The 15172-nt window shown below is 49.6% G+C and overlaps 2 protein-coding genes across 7 annotated transcripts in view; one reads left to right on the top strand and one right to left on the bottom strand.

Annotated features, from left to right (window-relative positions):
• SBF2 (SET binding factor 2) overlaps positions 1-6928 on the bottom strand; it is a 231945-nt gene extending 225017 nt beyond the window's left edge. For all 5 annotated transcript variants that reach the window (XM_036384030.2, XM_036384033.2, XM_036384035.2 and 2 more), the window contains exon 1: positions 6762-6928. In XM_036384030.2, coding sequence (XP_036239923.1) covers positions 6762-6816 — 55 coding nt within the window. In that variant the 5' untranslated portion in view covers positions 6817-6928. The remainder of the gene's footprint in view (positions 1-6761) is intronic.
• Positions 6929-12672: 5744 nt separating this feature from the next.
• ADM (adrenomedullin) lies at positions 12673-14937 on the top strand. 2 transcript variants are annotated; one of them, XM_036384502.2, is made up of 4 exons: positions 12673-12778; positions 13362-13475; positions 13782-13922; positions 14419-14937. In XM_036384502.2, the coding sequence occupies exons 2-4, from the start codon at positions 13378-13380 to the stop codon at positions 14720-14722; spliced, it is 543 nt and encodes a 180-aa protein (XP_036240395.1). In that variant the 5' UTR covers positions 12673-12778; positions 13362-13377; the 3' UTR covers positions 14723-14937. The 2 variants fall into 2 exon arrangements, with proteins under 2 accessions (XP_036240395.1, XP_036240394.1); XM_036384501.2 differs by having other exon boundaries at positions 12674-12778; positions 13365-13475.
• Positions 14938-15172: the final 235 nt, after the last annotated feature.

Genomic DNA, 15172 nt, shown 5'->3' with positions numbered 1-15172 from the left:
AGCCCACCAGAGAGTCTGACAACACTCCTGGCATCACTGTCCACAGCAGCTGGCAAAAGGAGCCCAACAAAACCCACAACCTTCCACAGCTGAAGTCAAGGCTCCAGAAAGAAGAGCTGTCATCCCTTTTCCCCCACAAGCATCTGAGAAATCCTCTGCCAGAATGTCTCATCTTCCTTCCAGCTGCTATTCCAGCAACCCAACACTCTAACATTTAAAAAAGACATTTTCTATCTCGCTGAAGATCAATCCAAGTGTCAGATAATGGATTTTCTGGGGTTTTAAATCCTAGAAAACGACACATGAACCACAGTAAAAGGACATGATAAGGACATTTTTCCTACCTTCTATTTTCCCCCCCTTGAATTTCTTTCTGATTGATTGACTTTATATGCCCAGTAACATTCCTTTGTCTCTTTGTATCCACTGAGGTCTCCCATGGTCCAACGGGGTTTTGCATGCAACTCTCCTGAATTTGTATCCAGAATTATGATGAGTTTGTTTTTTCTGCCTCTCAGCTTTCCTCCACAACAGCTTCACACAACCCCAGACCATCCTGTCACCAAGTGCTGGTCCTGGCTGCAGCAGTGACAGCCCATCACCCACATCCAGCTCAGTGCAAATGTTGTGGTTACTTTGACACCTAGAACACAACACTCCTAGAAAGGAAACAAAGAATTCAAGCTCTGTTCAATGATTGCATTTTTTCATAGTATTCAATCTGCAGAAGATTGAAAACTGAGAACTGTAAACATCAGAGACGTGAAATCAGGATCTATCTAGTCACTAGCAGATAAGCAATAACCAGCATGTTCTTGGCTCAATGAGCAGGGATTTAGCTGCCAAATCCCAATCAACACTAATTGGATTGTCCTTGACTTCAGAACGTACCACTGACACCACCGGAGTGATTTATTTCAACAAACACATAGAAATGGAACACAATTCCCAAAACGCCGAGCAGAAGAAAATGAATCTCATCAATACTGATAATGCTATTGTTAGAAATCTTTTTTTTTCACTATAGAAGCAAGGAGCATGAAAGTCTCATGCTACTGCAAAGAGGAGTAAGAGGAGAGATGAACCAAAGGAAAACCTCCCACTCACCAGTAGATATTTGCAGGCCACAACTTTCACTGACAGTTATCAAGGCTGGACTGTGAATCTGCTTTTACACATTTTACAAATGATTCCACAGTGACTGTGGTTTTCCTTTGTGAGCACGAGTAATTGGGGAGGTAGTTGGTACTTGAAATTGATGTAAGAGAGCTACCACAGCAGTGTAATTCTCTTCCTTGCTGTAACAAGACAGGACTGTTATGTTTGGGACATTGCAGAAGTTAAATGTCAGTCTCATTGTCCCTCCACTGAAAAATATGATTGTGGTTATAGAAGGCCAGGGCTTACACAGTATTCAGGCTTGCATAACAAACTGTTTGCCATGAACAGGCTGCAGGAAAAGTGTCTTTTTGTCAGATAATCCACAAAGTTAATCCAGGACAGAACAGGGAAGAAAGAGTTCCTTGACTGCAGTTAAGTCACAAAGATAGGAAATGCTACTTCCCTCAACATAATCTGTGTCCTATTTCAGACCAAATGCAGATAGCTTGCAGAGAAAAATGCCTCCAGGAATATTTTAGATTACAATTAAAGGCTGAAAAAGAAGTATTTTTAGTGTTGTTGTTATTATAATGGCAAGACTGAGTGAGTAAAGAGTCTGAAATCCAAGTTCTTTAGAAATATTCATTACAGACATGTGAGGGAAAGAAGACATCTATGATCTCTGTTGATTATAAGATTTCTCCAAAATGATAAAAATCCATAAACCAAAATCAATTTTTAAGTCCACATTATGTACTAGAAGAAACTGCTTGGATATCTTTTAGGAATACATGCTATCAAAAAATACTGGGGGTCTTCCAAGAAGACTTTCAACAGAGCTTTATCTCACCCAAAAAAAAAAAAAACCAACAAAAACAAAACAAAAAACCCCACCAAACAAAGAAACAAACAAAGAAATAAACACTACCACAATCGAAACAAACAAAACCACGTGCAATGGAAATATTTTTTCCTCACTCTGTTTCAGCACAGTTTTGTGGAACCTGCTGTATTTGAAAAGTAAAGCACAAGGTTTGGAGGAAGAGATCATTTCATTGACTGGAGCAACTAATTTGTTTACAAGTATTTGGGGTGCCATGCCCTAGCAGCCACAGGCACCTAGAACCATCTCCCAGGCACACTCCTGCATTCTGCTCCACTTCCAGCACTGCACTTGATGCTTCATTCCACTGCAGCTGCAAGAATTCCCCTGCCACAATAAGAAGGATTTGGTTTTTGTTGCTTTTTTAATCCCTTTGAGATTTCCCTGGATTGCATTTGAATCAAATTAAGCTGCAGCACAGATAAGAAAGCCACTGAAGTAACAGCTTTATTCCCTTATTTTTCTACATTTTGTTTTTACAGAGATTGCATGCCATGGTATCAAGCAATCATCCACTCCTTATACACACACTAGTTCAGTGAAATGCCCAACTGTGAATATACAGAAAATACACCAGAAAATCCTAATGATACTATATTCTTCACAGGGAAAATCTGCTCACAGGAAAAAAAAGAATCAGACAACTCCATTTAGAAATTTCTCCCACTCCATCAACAATCACTTGTCTTGTTTCAAAATCCTCTGAGATACAAAGCTATGTTACACAATAAAGGCTTCCCTGAAGAGGAGTTGATAAAAATCAGAACAGAAACAACCACAACAGAGCCTACACATGTTATACCAGCATTTATCAGTTGTGACAACAGCCAAATAAAACTGCTATACTGTTGGAAGCCTTCTGTCCTACACATTGCAACTGCACACAGATTCAAGAACAAATCACTCCTCTGTCCTCTTAGAGCAACCAAACCTCACAGAAAACATCCTGATCCACCACATAGGTTTTCTCCTTTAACTTCTGGGTACAAAACAGCATCCTACAGGAAAGCTGCCGTGGGTGTATGGGAAAATTAATCAAATTCAGTCTTTAGACCCTCTCTTCTTTATCCTGTCACCTTTCAGCTGCTGAGCTAAGGAAGACACAGAATGTTCTCTCTTTTACCTTTTCCAAGGAATACTGTATGTAGATTCTAGGGATAGGTTTATGATTAGGGCTTATACCAGCAAAACCAAAAACAAACAAAACAAAAAAGGCATTTTCTCATGCCCTTCTGTGATCTTTGCAAACATCTGTGCTCTTCCTAAATCCCATCCACATTCCATTATTTAGACATAATAAATGAGAATTTTTTGGTGAAGCACATCAAACACACTTCAAAATCCATGAAACAATAAAATGCATGAACAGTAAGGGCTCCTGGGATTTCTCCTAGCTGTTATCCTAGAATGCCTACATCTGGTAGCACCTTTGCTCCTTTCAGAGACTTCTGTAAGTGCCTTTTGTAGCCAGTTATGTAACAGCTTTATATTGTGCTGATATGCTGGGGGAAAATGTGGTTATCTACCTCAGCCAAGGTTCAGCTGAAGGCAAAATACACCAAGGCTGATTGCTTTACTCTGAAAAAGTATCACTGTTTGAACAAAAAAAAAAAAGAAAAGGGTTTAGTAAAGCTGGGGGATTTATAAATCTGGTTTCTATAACTCTGTCAGGACACTTAACACGCACTTCTGACAGCAGCTACTGCTGCTGCAGTTCTGAGCAGTGGCTCAGAATGAGTTCTTAAAATACACAGCAGCCATTAAAACTATGATCCACTGAAGCTTAGTTTTATGGTGAGACACAGACCGAGCAACCTAAGTGGGAATACAGACCAGTGTACCTGAAAGACAGAAAAAGCTGGGTGAATCAGGTCATCTTCAGCAACACAAAGACTTCTCAACTCCTAAGTGCCTGCAACTCTTCTGACACCTGTCAACAGCAAAGCTCATTCTCCACTCGGGCAGAGCCTCTGTGCAACTTGCCAAGCGTGAATAAACTGCCTGTTAGGCAAATTATCCAAGGGCTCCCATCAGGTTCCTTAGAGCATGTAGGGCACAAAGGCACCTCACTAACATCTTTCTGCCCAAGGCTCTAGGAACATTTCAGCTGATAGAAACTCAGGGTGCATTGATCTGTCTTTCAGCATGCTCCTGATCCTCCTTTATGCCAGTACTGGCATTCATCTGACAACCTGATGAGCCAGCACTGTTTGAAAAATGAGCAGGCAAGTAATCCAAGACAATACAGCAACACAGGTTACACACCCAGCAAGAAAGGTCTTTTGGATGGGTCAGCATCCTAAAGTGAGCTGGATCCAAAGGAAGGTTTAGCACAATAGGAATGGCAGCACCAGGACTGCTGTAACATCAATTTACACAGGCCTAGACCAGAACAGGAATGGACTTTCACATGTTGATTCCCAAAGGGCACACTCTGGTTTATTTGAGGACAATAAAACCCTTCACTCCCCCTGAAGACTATGCTGGACAAAAACTTGTAGCATCAAAGCTGTTCCAAAACAACAAAAATCTACAGATCTGCTCCTAAACTGCATAAACACTGCATTTTAGATATTTACAGCTAATGTTTTTTGAGTAAAGCCAGAAAATCAGCACCTTTATCACATTTTCAGGGGTAAGATATTGGCACATCTAAATAAATCCATATAAGCAGTGAGGGGAGAGCCAGCAGACACAGTGGGGCTTTCCTGGGAGAGCAGTCACTCCTATAAACACCCTTCCCTATAAACCACAAGTGTTTATCATCCAAATGCTTCTGACACAGGTTGGGGGGGGAAGGGTACAGCATTTTTTTTTTGCTTGTTTACACAAAGCTATTCCACAGATTATTCCTGGGAAAAAAAAAAAAAAAAAAAAAAAAAAAAAACCAAAACCTCTACAAAACATAATTACACTTAACATTAAAATCAAGCACATTAAAACCAGGCCAGAAGGTAGCTGCAGATAAAAAACAAATAGGAAAGGAAAAAAAAAGAACATACTTAAAAATATAAAAGCTTCAAGGGTAGCTAGTCTATAATCCTACAAATGCTTGTCCCTGCTTTTCATATAGAAGGAAGCATAATAAATGCATCAAAAAACTACAGTTTTATAAGAAAAATAAAGGTCAGTACTCCATGTATTATGGGATTGCATGTGGGGGTAAAGGAATTTGGAAAACAATGCATGCCTAGTCTTCAACAGAATGTTGTTCCTTCAAGCATTTTTCTTATGAAGCATTAAAGTAGCAACAAGCAGTTTAAATAATAAAGTCTAAACAATTACTTTCTGGGCATGACCTTTTTAAATTAAGATTCAGGAGTTATTTCTGAATCTGCTCAATTTCACCAGGCAAGCAATTCTACCAAACTTCATGAAACAATTTATGTATGGGAAGTTAAACACATACTTAAATGCTACAGATGAGGACATTTTACAGACATAAAGCTTTCCAATGCAATCTGTAACTTCACTTCAATGAAGTAAGCAGCCTATTTGATTTGTCTTCTTTAAAAGCACATCTGGGTTTTTCAGTTGCTTCTTTGTTTTGATTTGGGTTCTCTCTACTTTGTCAGGGAAAATGTTCCAAACAGGAGAGAGGTAAAAGGAAAGGTCTTTATTTTTAAAATAAAATACTTCCCATTTCACATGGCTTGATTTTGACAGTACAATTAGGACAAACCTACTATCAAATGGATGGAAGGGGTAACCAGGACGTAATTAATGGAATAACAATTGCAGAATAGTAAAATCCAAGAGACCCTAGCAGAACTTTGTAAGACACTGCATCTTTAAACATGCAAATATAACGGTTTCTCTAAAAATTATATTTCTTTTTAAAAAATCCATAATCCGAGTTTATTAGCTGCACTTTTTGAATCAACAGATACAGACTACACGCAATTGCTACTTCAAAGAATTACTCTGAGTAACAAACTTGAGTGTTGTTTGGTTTATGCATAGTCAAATAAATTAGGGAACATTCGACTGTTTAAAATATTGTTTATTAACAACATACATTCAAAGGAGCGCTCTGAAATACGCAGCACAAACACATTCCAGTTGACAATCACTTCGTTTCCCAAACACTGATTTGAGATCTCTGCAGCAACAAAGCTGGTACCATAACGGAGAGTTACGTAACACAAACCACTCTCTCTTTGCCCACAAAACGACAGCAGATAACACCACTTCCCTTTCCCCCAGCAGACAGCACTCAGTATCCCGAGGCTTTAGGAAGAGCACCCATTCCATGCCCGTTCGGCGCTACGGCGCTGCCCGGGGGACACGCGGCGCCGTTCAACAGGCGATGGATGAGCGGCGAGACGGGCAAGCCCCGCCGCTGGCCGAACGCAGCCTTTGTTCTCCCGGGAGGCGCGGCTGTCGCGCCCCAGCCGGCGGGACACAGGTGGGGACCGGCGGCTCCGGCCCTGCCCCGCGGCTCCGGCCGCCGGGCCCGGCACGGCCGCGGGCCCCGTTTGAACCTGCCCGCGCTTCGGGGAAGGAGCCGCCGCCGCTCCCGGCGGGCGGGGCGGGCCGGGCTGCCCCGACCGGGCGGTGCGGGAGCCCCTCCGCTTCCCCCCTCGGGGAAGGGGGATTAACCCTTGGCTCGCCCCGCTGCCCTCACCCCCTCCTCCCCTGGCCGGACGCGCGCCCCGTGTGCGCCGCAGTCTCCTCCTCCCGCGGCCCGGCCGGAGGCGGGCGGGGGCCGGGGCCGGGCAGGAGCGCGGGGAGCGGCCAGGCACGGCGGGGCAGCGCTGCGCGCAGCCACACCTACCTGTCTTCTCGTGGTCATAGCCCACCACGATGAAGTAGTCGGCCAGCCTGGCCATGGCTGCGCGGGGCGCGCCTCGGCCTCACCACCCCAGCGGCTGCGGCGGCGGCTCGGGGCAGGCTCAGCATCCTCCGCTCCGCGCCCGCCGCAGGAGGAACGGCACCACCTCAGCCATGTTGGAGGCGCGGGCACGCCGTGCGCCTGCGCGCCGCCCGGACCGCTCGCCGTGACCCCGGGGCTGGGCGGGGGCTGGGGCTGGGGGCTGTCCCGCAGTGCCGCTGCCCCGGGCCGGCCGCCGTGCCGGGACGCCGCTGCCAGCGCCGCGGCCTCCCTTCGCAGCCCCCCGCGGGCGGGGACGGTCCGGCGGGGGAGGTCCGCGCCCCGCCCGAGCGGGGCTTTGTCTCTGCAGCCTTCCCCAGTGCGGTGGATGCCCGGGGGGCAGCGGGTCCGGAGCCCGTTCCCCTTACAAAAGACACGCGCGGCGGCTCGGAGCGTTCTGAGTGCCCGGGGAGACCCAAGTGTTTGAGCGGGGCTGCACCTCGCCGCTCCCGCTTGGAGCTGCCGGGGCCGGGCATCGCCCTCACCGAGGCTCCGCGGAAATGGAAGCCGGCGGCGAGATAACGGCGGCCCCGCCGGCCCGGCCTGGGCAATCGGAGATTGCCCGTCCCGAATGTGTCCCGGTCACGTTTTGTCCGGGGTTTTCGGGACGTGCCGCCGCGGGGGGAGCCGTGCCGCGGCCCCGCTGGGCTCTGTGGCGGTGCCGAGAGTCGGCGCGGCGGTCTCGGCCCCGGCCCCCTCACAGCAGCACCCACGGCCCGGAGCGGGCTGTGCTGCCGGCCCGGCCCGGCCCGGCCCTGCTGCTCCCCGCGGCTGGCGGCGCCGGGGCCGAGCCTGGCAGGGCACTGGCCGGCGGTGCCTCGGCGTGACCCGCGTGGCCCCGGACGTGCTGGCCCGGGCGCGGGCGGTGGCCGCTGGGGCACTCAGCGAGCCGCGCCGGGAGCTGCCGTGGTGCTGTTTATAACGTGCAGATGAGGTAGGCACCTTCTGGACCGTGGCCCTCGAAAGCTCGGTGGACTTTGCCAGCAGTCGCGGAGATGCTGAGGATAAAGGAGCAGACAGTACAGCGCTTGGGTAGCTGGCGGAGCCTGCAAAAACCACTCTGATAAGCTTCTATGTACGTCCCGTTTGACAGCACAGAGAGAAGAACCAGCGCGGAGGACGTGGGTGGCATTCCAGCGAGGAGCAGTCGTAGGTGCCGGGCTGGGTGTGGAAGTGCAGCAAAGTGGATTTGCTCCTGACGATCTACCCTGACGAGGGACCCAGCAGACAGTCAGAAGTGGTCTCAGAGACATTTCTGTTTCAAACATGCCGTTCTCACACCTCTTAGCTGGAACATAGTGATGCAGTGTCTTGCTGATAAGCCAGATGCAAATTGGTCAGGAAGCTTCAAGCAGTGTTCCCAGTTGTGCCTTCTCAGTGGAGGGCAGAGGTTGACATCTCCTCGAAGTCATCAGCTTCGTGATTTAGCTGTTTTGAAGCAAATGACATGTGTAAGGATCCAATCCTAATACATTTCCTTGTTTAGGAGTAAAGAAAAATGTGTCATATATACATCAAAAAGATTGACCATACTTTTTGAGAAAGAGATGCACTCTATGGGATCAGTCACTTCTAGGTAGGAGTTAGGTTAAGTCATGCAGGACTTTGGTAAGTTATGCATAGGCATTTTGGTTGCAGGACACAGTAACAGTTCACAGAAGCAAAGGATAATGTTCTGTACAGCTAAACCTGGGGAGAAAGTTGAAAGACACTAAGAAATTACCTAATTTGGAGCTGAAATGGGTCCTTAGAGTCATCATATCTGCACTCATAAAAAGATTCAATATGCAATAACAAATCTCAATAGGAAAATCTCACTGCTCTTTTATCACAGCACCTCTAGTAGGAGAGAATCACTCACACCTTTCCCAGAGCATTAATAAATGCTCAAGAGCAATAAATAAATGTTCAAGAGCAAGATGTTTATTTAGTGTTCACTTTACAGCCTTGCTCCTTTTGCCTTCTAGATCAGTACAGCCAAAGTTTATAAAGTTTATAAGAAGTGGCACATCTTAAATAAGAAATAGGAAGTGTAGTTGAGCTTATTTATTTCACAGAAACACAGAAGGTTTTGGGTCAGGAGGGATCTTAAAGATCATCCTGTTCCAACCCCCTTGCTACAGGCAGGGACACATGCCACTAGACCAGGTTGCTCAGACCCATCCAACCACACCACAAACACTTCCAGGGATGTGGCATCCACAGCTTCTCTGGGCAACTTGCCTTAAGTATAGAGCAATCTTATGTTCTTATAGGACAAATGAAGAAGTGGAGCAGACACAGTGTTTGCTCACCTAAATTCTAATGAAAAGTGAAACTGAATGCTCATCCAGACCACCCAACCTGAATTCCCTCACTTGCAGCAGGGTAACCAAGCTCCTCACAGGAGAAGCAGGGGCTCACAGAGGACACCGAGGCACGGGTCTCCACAAGCCCCTAGTCACGTACTTACCCCAGGGGAAGAATTGCAAGGCTGCAGCCTCTCCAAGAGCCTGAAAGCGCTCAAGGGACCAGGTTGCCACACTCACCTTGTGCCCTTGCCAACAACAAGGTGTGAACGTTCACAATACCTTCTACACTTCACACCTCCTTCAGGAAACAGGGAATTCAGACTCTGCCAACCCATGCCAGAACAGGGCAGTAGCCGTGACCCTGACCAGATTTCCCCTACTAATAGACATCCCCCACTCACTTGGGAGACTCTGTTTGGTGTACACCAAAGCACCTCCAGCAGGACTACCAAAACGTCACTGTGCTCTTGGCACAGAGAGAACTGGCTGGGTGCAGGCACTAACAGTAAGGTTTTTCTGTGTGGAGCTTGATTGAGGTTTTAGATCCTTCAGGGGGTGCCATTCTTCTATTAGTATTATCTTTCTGCTGATTTCACAGAGCCTGAAATACAATTAAGTCTATTCATGCTCATGGCATATGAATTCAGAACAATTTGTTTAAACAAAGTGAAACATGCAAAGGCACTTCCACTGGCTTCAAACAACAGTTTTCTTCCATAATCAGCACAGAATATTTGCCTCACACTGATTCCCCATTGCTACCCACAGATTTTAGACCTTTTCTTTTCAAATAAATCTCAGCCTGAATAAAATGCTCTATAAACAGCAACTCATCTTCACCACATCCCTGCCAGAGCAGATACTTGTTGTAAGGTCTTCTGTATGGGAACACCAAGAGGTTGAATGGTACACCCAGATAAGCAGTAAACAGGAGCTGGCTGCTCCTCCAGGCCAGCTTCCCACCATGGATGGAGCAGCATCCAGGAGACCCTGCACTTCACATCACACACTGCTCTTGCTGAACTGCTTGGCATTGCCTGACTCACAGCTTGTGAATGATATTGCTATGGAACATTCTGTGGAACTGTTTTTTTTTTTTTTTTAGGAAATAACTATTTGTGGCATAATTTTTTAAAAATTCGTCACTGTTACAGCACAGTACCAATTCAGTGACTATTGCTCATTTCCAAACTGCATGAGAATGCAAGTTCATAGAAAGAACAAAATGAGCCTCTGAACAAAGAACATGATGTTTTGTGGTAGATTTGAAACAGCTTTACCTGCTGACACCCTTTCACAAACCACATAATCAACAAACTGATCATTTATGTGTCAGAGTTTGCCACCTCATGAATTTGCATGAAGTAATTTTGTATCACTGAGAGGATAGTTACAGTCAGTATGGAAGAAACGTGAGAGCTGTGTTACTACTGTTATTATTATTCCTAAATCAACATAGAATTTTTTTTCTGCATTGTTTGGCTCAGGGTATACAAAATACACTTCCCGTTTAAGCCAAAGATTTTAATGAGGGATTTTCCAGCATTTGAGGAAACGTGAGATTTTTTTTTTTTTTTTACTGGAATGGGAGACTCAATTTGAGTCAAAGCAATGCTTATCACATAAAATCCTGCCTTCTCATTCGGAAAAAGTTAGGTTCAGTTTCAACTTCTGCTAATCAAGGAAATGCTTGAACTCGCACGAGCTTGAGCTGCCTCATGAGGTCTCTAAAATCCAGCCAGTCGTGCAGCTCCGGGCATGATACGGTCCCGTTCTAGACCATTTTATTTTCCCATCTCTTCCTCCCTGTGTTTCCTCCCCAAGCCTCTCGCTCTGCGCTCCGGAGCACGGTCCGAGGCGCGGGCAGCGGGGCTGCGGCTCCGCGGAGCTGCGGGCGGCAGGGACGGGATGAGCCGGGGCAGCCGCGCCGGCTGCCGGCGCTCGGCCGGGCAGGTGCGGCGGGCAGCGGCTCCGGCCCGGGGGAACGGCCTCGCCCCGCGGAGCCGCGCAGGGCGCTCGGGGCAGAGGGGCGGCCGGCTGATGCCATGGGGAGCAGCGACAGGCAGCGCTGGCCCTCCCCGCCGGCCGGGTGGTGGCAGCTCCCCGGCCAGCCTGTCCCGCACAGGTAGGTGCCGGAGACAGGAGGCTCCAGGTATCTGGACTCTGCTGGAGAGCCGGGGGAGGGAGGGAGAGAGCACCTTAGACCGAGTGAGCCGTGCACAGGAAAGTTTCTGTCATCCCCCTGCACATACCTCTCCGGGGTGTTGTTATACGCCGCGGTTATCTAGAAAGGCAGAGTCACGAGCACACACTCACTCACCTGACTTTTGAAACACTTTGCTTGGGGCAAGATGCGAGAGAAACATCTCACCACTCATTCCTTCCTGCCGAGCGTCCCTCGCTGGCCAGGGGACCGTGTTGCCCCAGGGCGCAGATCTCCCGGGGCATTTCCCTCGGTGCCGCCGAATTTGCACTGCGACAAGTCAGCGGAGACACGCTCCATCCGCTGCTGGCTGCCAGCACCCCCTGCGAAGCCGGACCGCTGCATTTCTGAAGCGTCACGGAGCAAAGATGTTAAAGACTGTAAAAACCCCAACAACAAGGTGGTCACACTGAGGTTTTGCTGCTGGCCAGCCGAGAGAATGCTGTTAGAGATCCCGATCCTGCACCGGTTCAGCTTTCTGACCGGGAAGTAACTGCACTCACATCCGTGAGGTTTGCGGATTGGGAACGGCACAAGGCACGGCGGATCTTCCCAGCCCCGTAACCCCAGGCGTTTCAGTGACCCCGTGCTTGCCCCAAAGCAATGCCACTTGCTCTGTTCCAAGGCACAGAACTGGGCTCTGACCTTCATCTGCCAAAACCATTTGAATCGTGATCTACTTGAATCGATCCAGTAAATCAAATTCATTTTGTTAGATAAAAAATGCACTAAAGTTTAGTCATAAATATTAATGATGCCCGATTTGCCACCTCATTACTTATGTAAAGAAGGCTGTCATTCCAGTTACTCATTATAAATTCACGTTGTCCAAATATGGGTTTAGTTTTGGAACTTTGATATTTGATGGATTTTCATGGATTTTGGAATGGATTGAATCTGGTTTCCACTCCCCTGCTTTCACCCACCTGAGGTTAAGATATCTAGAATGAGAAATTATTCTACAGACAGCATAAATATAATTATATTTTGGCGGTTAAAACCTCTGTCCCCAGTAAAACAGGCTGAGGGGCTCATCGGATTTTGCTAGTTGTGCCATGACTCAGAATCCTAAAAGCTGCCGTTATAATTAACAAAATACCAAGGGGGTTGTTTAAGATAATTTTCAATAATCCTCTTATTCCCCCCCCCCAATGTTGCCCCCAATCCAGGTCAGAATGCTCAAGGAGTGCTTGAAATGTGGGGGTGGGGGGGTGCCAAAAGAGAGCTCGCCCAGCCACGCCAAGGTCCACCCACTTCTCAGCGCTCTCTATAAAAGCGAGCAGAGGAGCGCAGAGCTCGGCAGTGATTACTTCACACACACACACACACACACACACAAAGGAGGAGTTCTCGCTCCTCAGGAAACCCTGCAAGCTCGGATCGCTACTACAAAAACATTTGTCTCAGTGGATTATCCTCACTGTCAGGTAAGAACTATTTTTTTTTTTCCGTCCTTGGCAACAACAAAAGATTCAGGGGAGGTGGAACGCAAGTAAAACTCTACTAAATTTGGACTGTTTTGAAGAGTTTGGAGTTATGCTGTGGAGTCTTGCACTGGCTCTTGGCATCAGCTGCAGTTTACAACATAAGATCCAGACCTAGCTGGTTCTGCGTGTGAAGTGGGAAGAGGAGCTATCAGGGAATAAACTTCCCGGCAGCAAAACACTTGCTGGAGTTCGAAAACGATGCGTCCGATAGCCAGCTGTCTCTGATCTTATGGGTTTGCTAAATCCTAGTGCAAGCCGCTGGGGGTATTCTGGAAATCCTGCTGGTTTTCAGCCGCCTCTGCAACTAAACTCTCGACAAACGTAAACTTTGGAGGCTCTGTTATTTACTCTGTGATAAGTTGTTGAGCAAATATTAGCTTCTGGTTCATATCAGACACAAAGTTCCCGGTAGCCTGGGGGCTCTGCGAGGGAAGGAGCTCTCTGGATTCACTAGGAATAAAGGACAGTCCTTACTTGACTTTTATTAGCAAGCGTGCTTATAGTTCTTCTCTTTTCCTTCCAGCAGGAGCCCAGCCAGAATGAAACTAGTTCACGTAGCCCTGCTCTATCTCGGCTCTGTGACCTTCTTCGGGGTGGATGCTGCAAGGGTGGACGTAGCGACAGAGTTCAAAAGAAAGTGAGTATCGGAGCGCGCCCTCCTGCCAGCGCCCCGCGCCACGCGTGGAGCTGCCGAGCCCCCGCGCCTGGCTCCGGCAGCGGTCAGAGGCACTGGATTCCCTGCAGGAATTGCTCAGCTCCTTAAAGGCCTCGTGCCCTTTCAGAAAACACTGGGGGGAGGAGAAGAAAAAAAAAAAGAAAAAAAAAAAAAGAAAAAAAAAATCTCGGCGCTGGCAAAGATTTTCGCCCCTCGAATCTATTTGGTTTGGCTCCCGCCCTGCAGACTTGCGATAACAGGCTCTCCTCTTCCCTTGTGCTCTTTCAGATGGACGAAATGGGCATTAAGCCGAGCCAAGCGGGACGTGAAGCCTGCGGGCTTGCTCCGAGGGCTGGGGGCAGCCGCCGACGTGCTGCCTCTCATACGCACCCAGGACGTGAAGGAGGATTCCCGAGTCTCTCCTCCCAGGTAAATTCCAGCCCTTCCTGGGCTCGGGCACTTGCTCGAGGCAGTGGAAAGTTTCGGGGTCCCCTGGTTTCCGGGTGTTCAGGGTTATTCTTGCTGTCGATCCTCCCCGCCCCAGAGGCAGGTCCTGCCCGGGCTGCCCATCGCGCTGAAAGCAGCCTCCCGCCTTCCTTTCCCCGCGCTCTTTAGCTGGCGGGAGATAGTAGCGCCTTTGCTGCGAAAGTCAGATATAAATAGTAACTTGAGCCCTGGATGCTTAGGAAAAAGTAACAGCCGTAAACCGGCGGGGCCTCTCCTCGTATGGGCAGCCGGCTCTGCTCGGCGCTCCCGCGGAGGGCACAGCCGGGACTGCTGGGGGGCAGCCGGGCACCGTCGGGACAAGCCCGTCTCCAGTCTGGGGCTCCCTGCCCTGCAGACCCTCCCCTTCCCTCGCCCACCGGGTCCCCTCCTCCGGGCCCCCACGGCGCTCTTCTCATGCCCGCTCTCTCTCTTCCTGCAGCAACCGGGAGGATGCTCACATCCGCGTCAAGCGCTACCGCCAGAGCATTAACAGATTCCCCCACTTCCAAACAAAGGCGTGCCGCTTCGGGACGTGCACGGTGCATTGGCTGGTCGACGAGCTCCACAGGGCGGCCGTCAACGATAGGAACGATGCCGCCCCCCCAAACAAGATCAGCCCCCAGGGCTACGGCCGCCGGCGGCGTTCCCTGCCCGAGCCCCGCAGCCCAGCGCGCTCCCCCAGCTCCGGGCGGCGCCCAAGGACGCGCCGGGCGCAGCCCCTCGCCGCCTTCCTCGGAGTCTGAAGTGCCGCAGGACCCGGCCGAGGCCGCCTCGACGGATGGACTGAGACTGAGGCACGGGCTGAGATCCGCCAGGATTCGCGGAGAGCGCCTGCCCGGGCGGGACCCCGGCGCGCCCTCCGGGGGGAGCTGAGAGGGGCAGCGGACGCTGCGCCCCCCGCCCGCCACGGACTCCGGCCCTGCCCGGGCCGGGCACCACCGGCTCCCGCAGCCGCCGCCGCCCGCGACGCGAAGGCGCCGCCGCTGCTCCCGGGGGGCCGGGCGGCCCTGGCCGCCCTCCCGCGCCCCGCCGCCCCAAGGAGGGGATGCTCAGGGGGGGACCCGCCGGTGGGCGACGGGCCCCGGCCTCGCCCTCCGCCCCCGAGGGTTGGAGGGTGCGCGTCAGCCGTGGGCAAGGACAGCCGCCCACATCTGCTCTACCCTCTGCGTTATGTGCACCCGGCAGGGAATCGG

The sequence above is a fragment of the Molothrus ater genome, chromosome 6 (assembly GCF_012460135.2).
Source record: "Molothrus ater isolate BHLD 08-10-18 breed brown headed cowbird chromosome 6, BPBGC_Mater_1.1, whole genome shotgun sequence".
NCBI classification, from domain to species: Eukaryota; Metazoa; Chordata; class Aves; order Passeriformes; family Icteridae; genus Molothrus; species Molothrus ater.
The sequence above is the reverse complement of the archived record's forward strand: the minus strand, read 5'-3'. Positions and strand labels throughout refer to the sequence as shown.

Coding starts and splice junctions, on each gene's coding strand:
- ADM (XM_036384502.2), top strand. CDS start 13,378: ATGAAACTAGTTCACGTAGCCCTGCTCTATCTCGGCTCTGTGACCTTC. Junction 13,476..13,781: donor GCGACAGAGTTCAAAAGAAA/GTGAGTATCGGA, acceptor GTGCTCTTTCAG/ATGGACGAAATGGGCATTAA. Junction 13,923..14,418: donor TCCCGAGTCTCTCCTCCCAG/GTAAATTCCAGC, acceptor CTCTTCCTGCAG/CAACCGGGAGGATGCTCACA.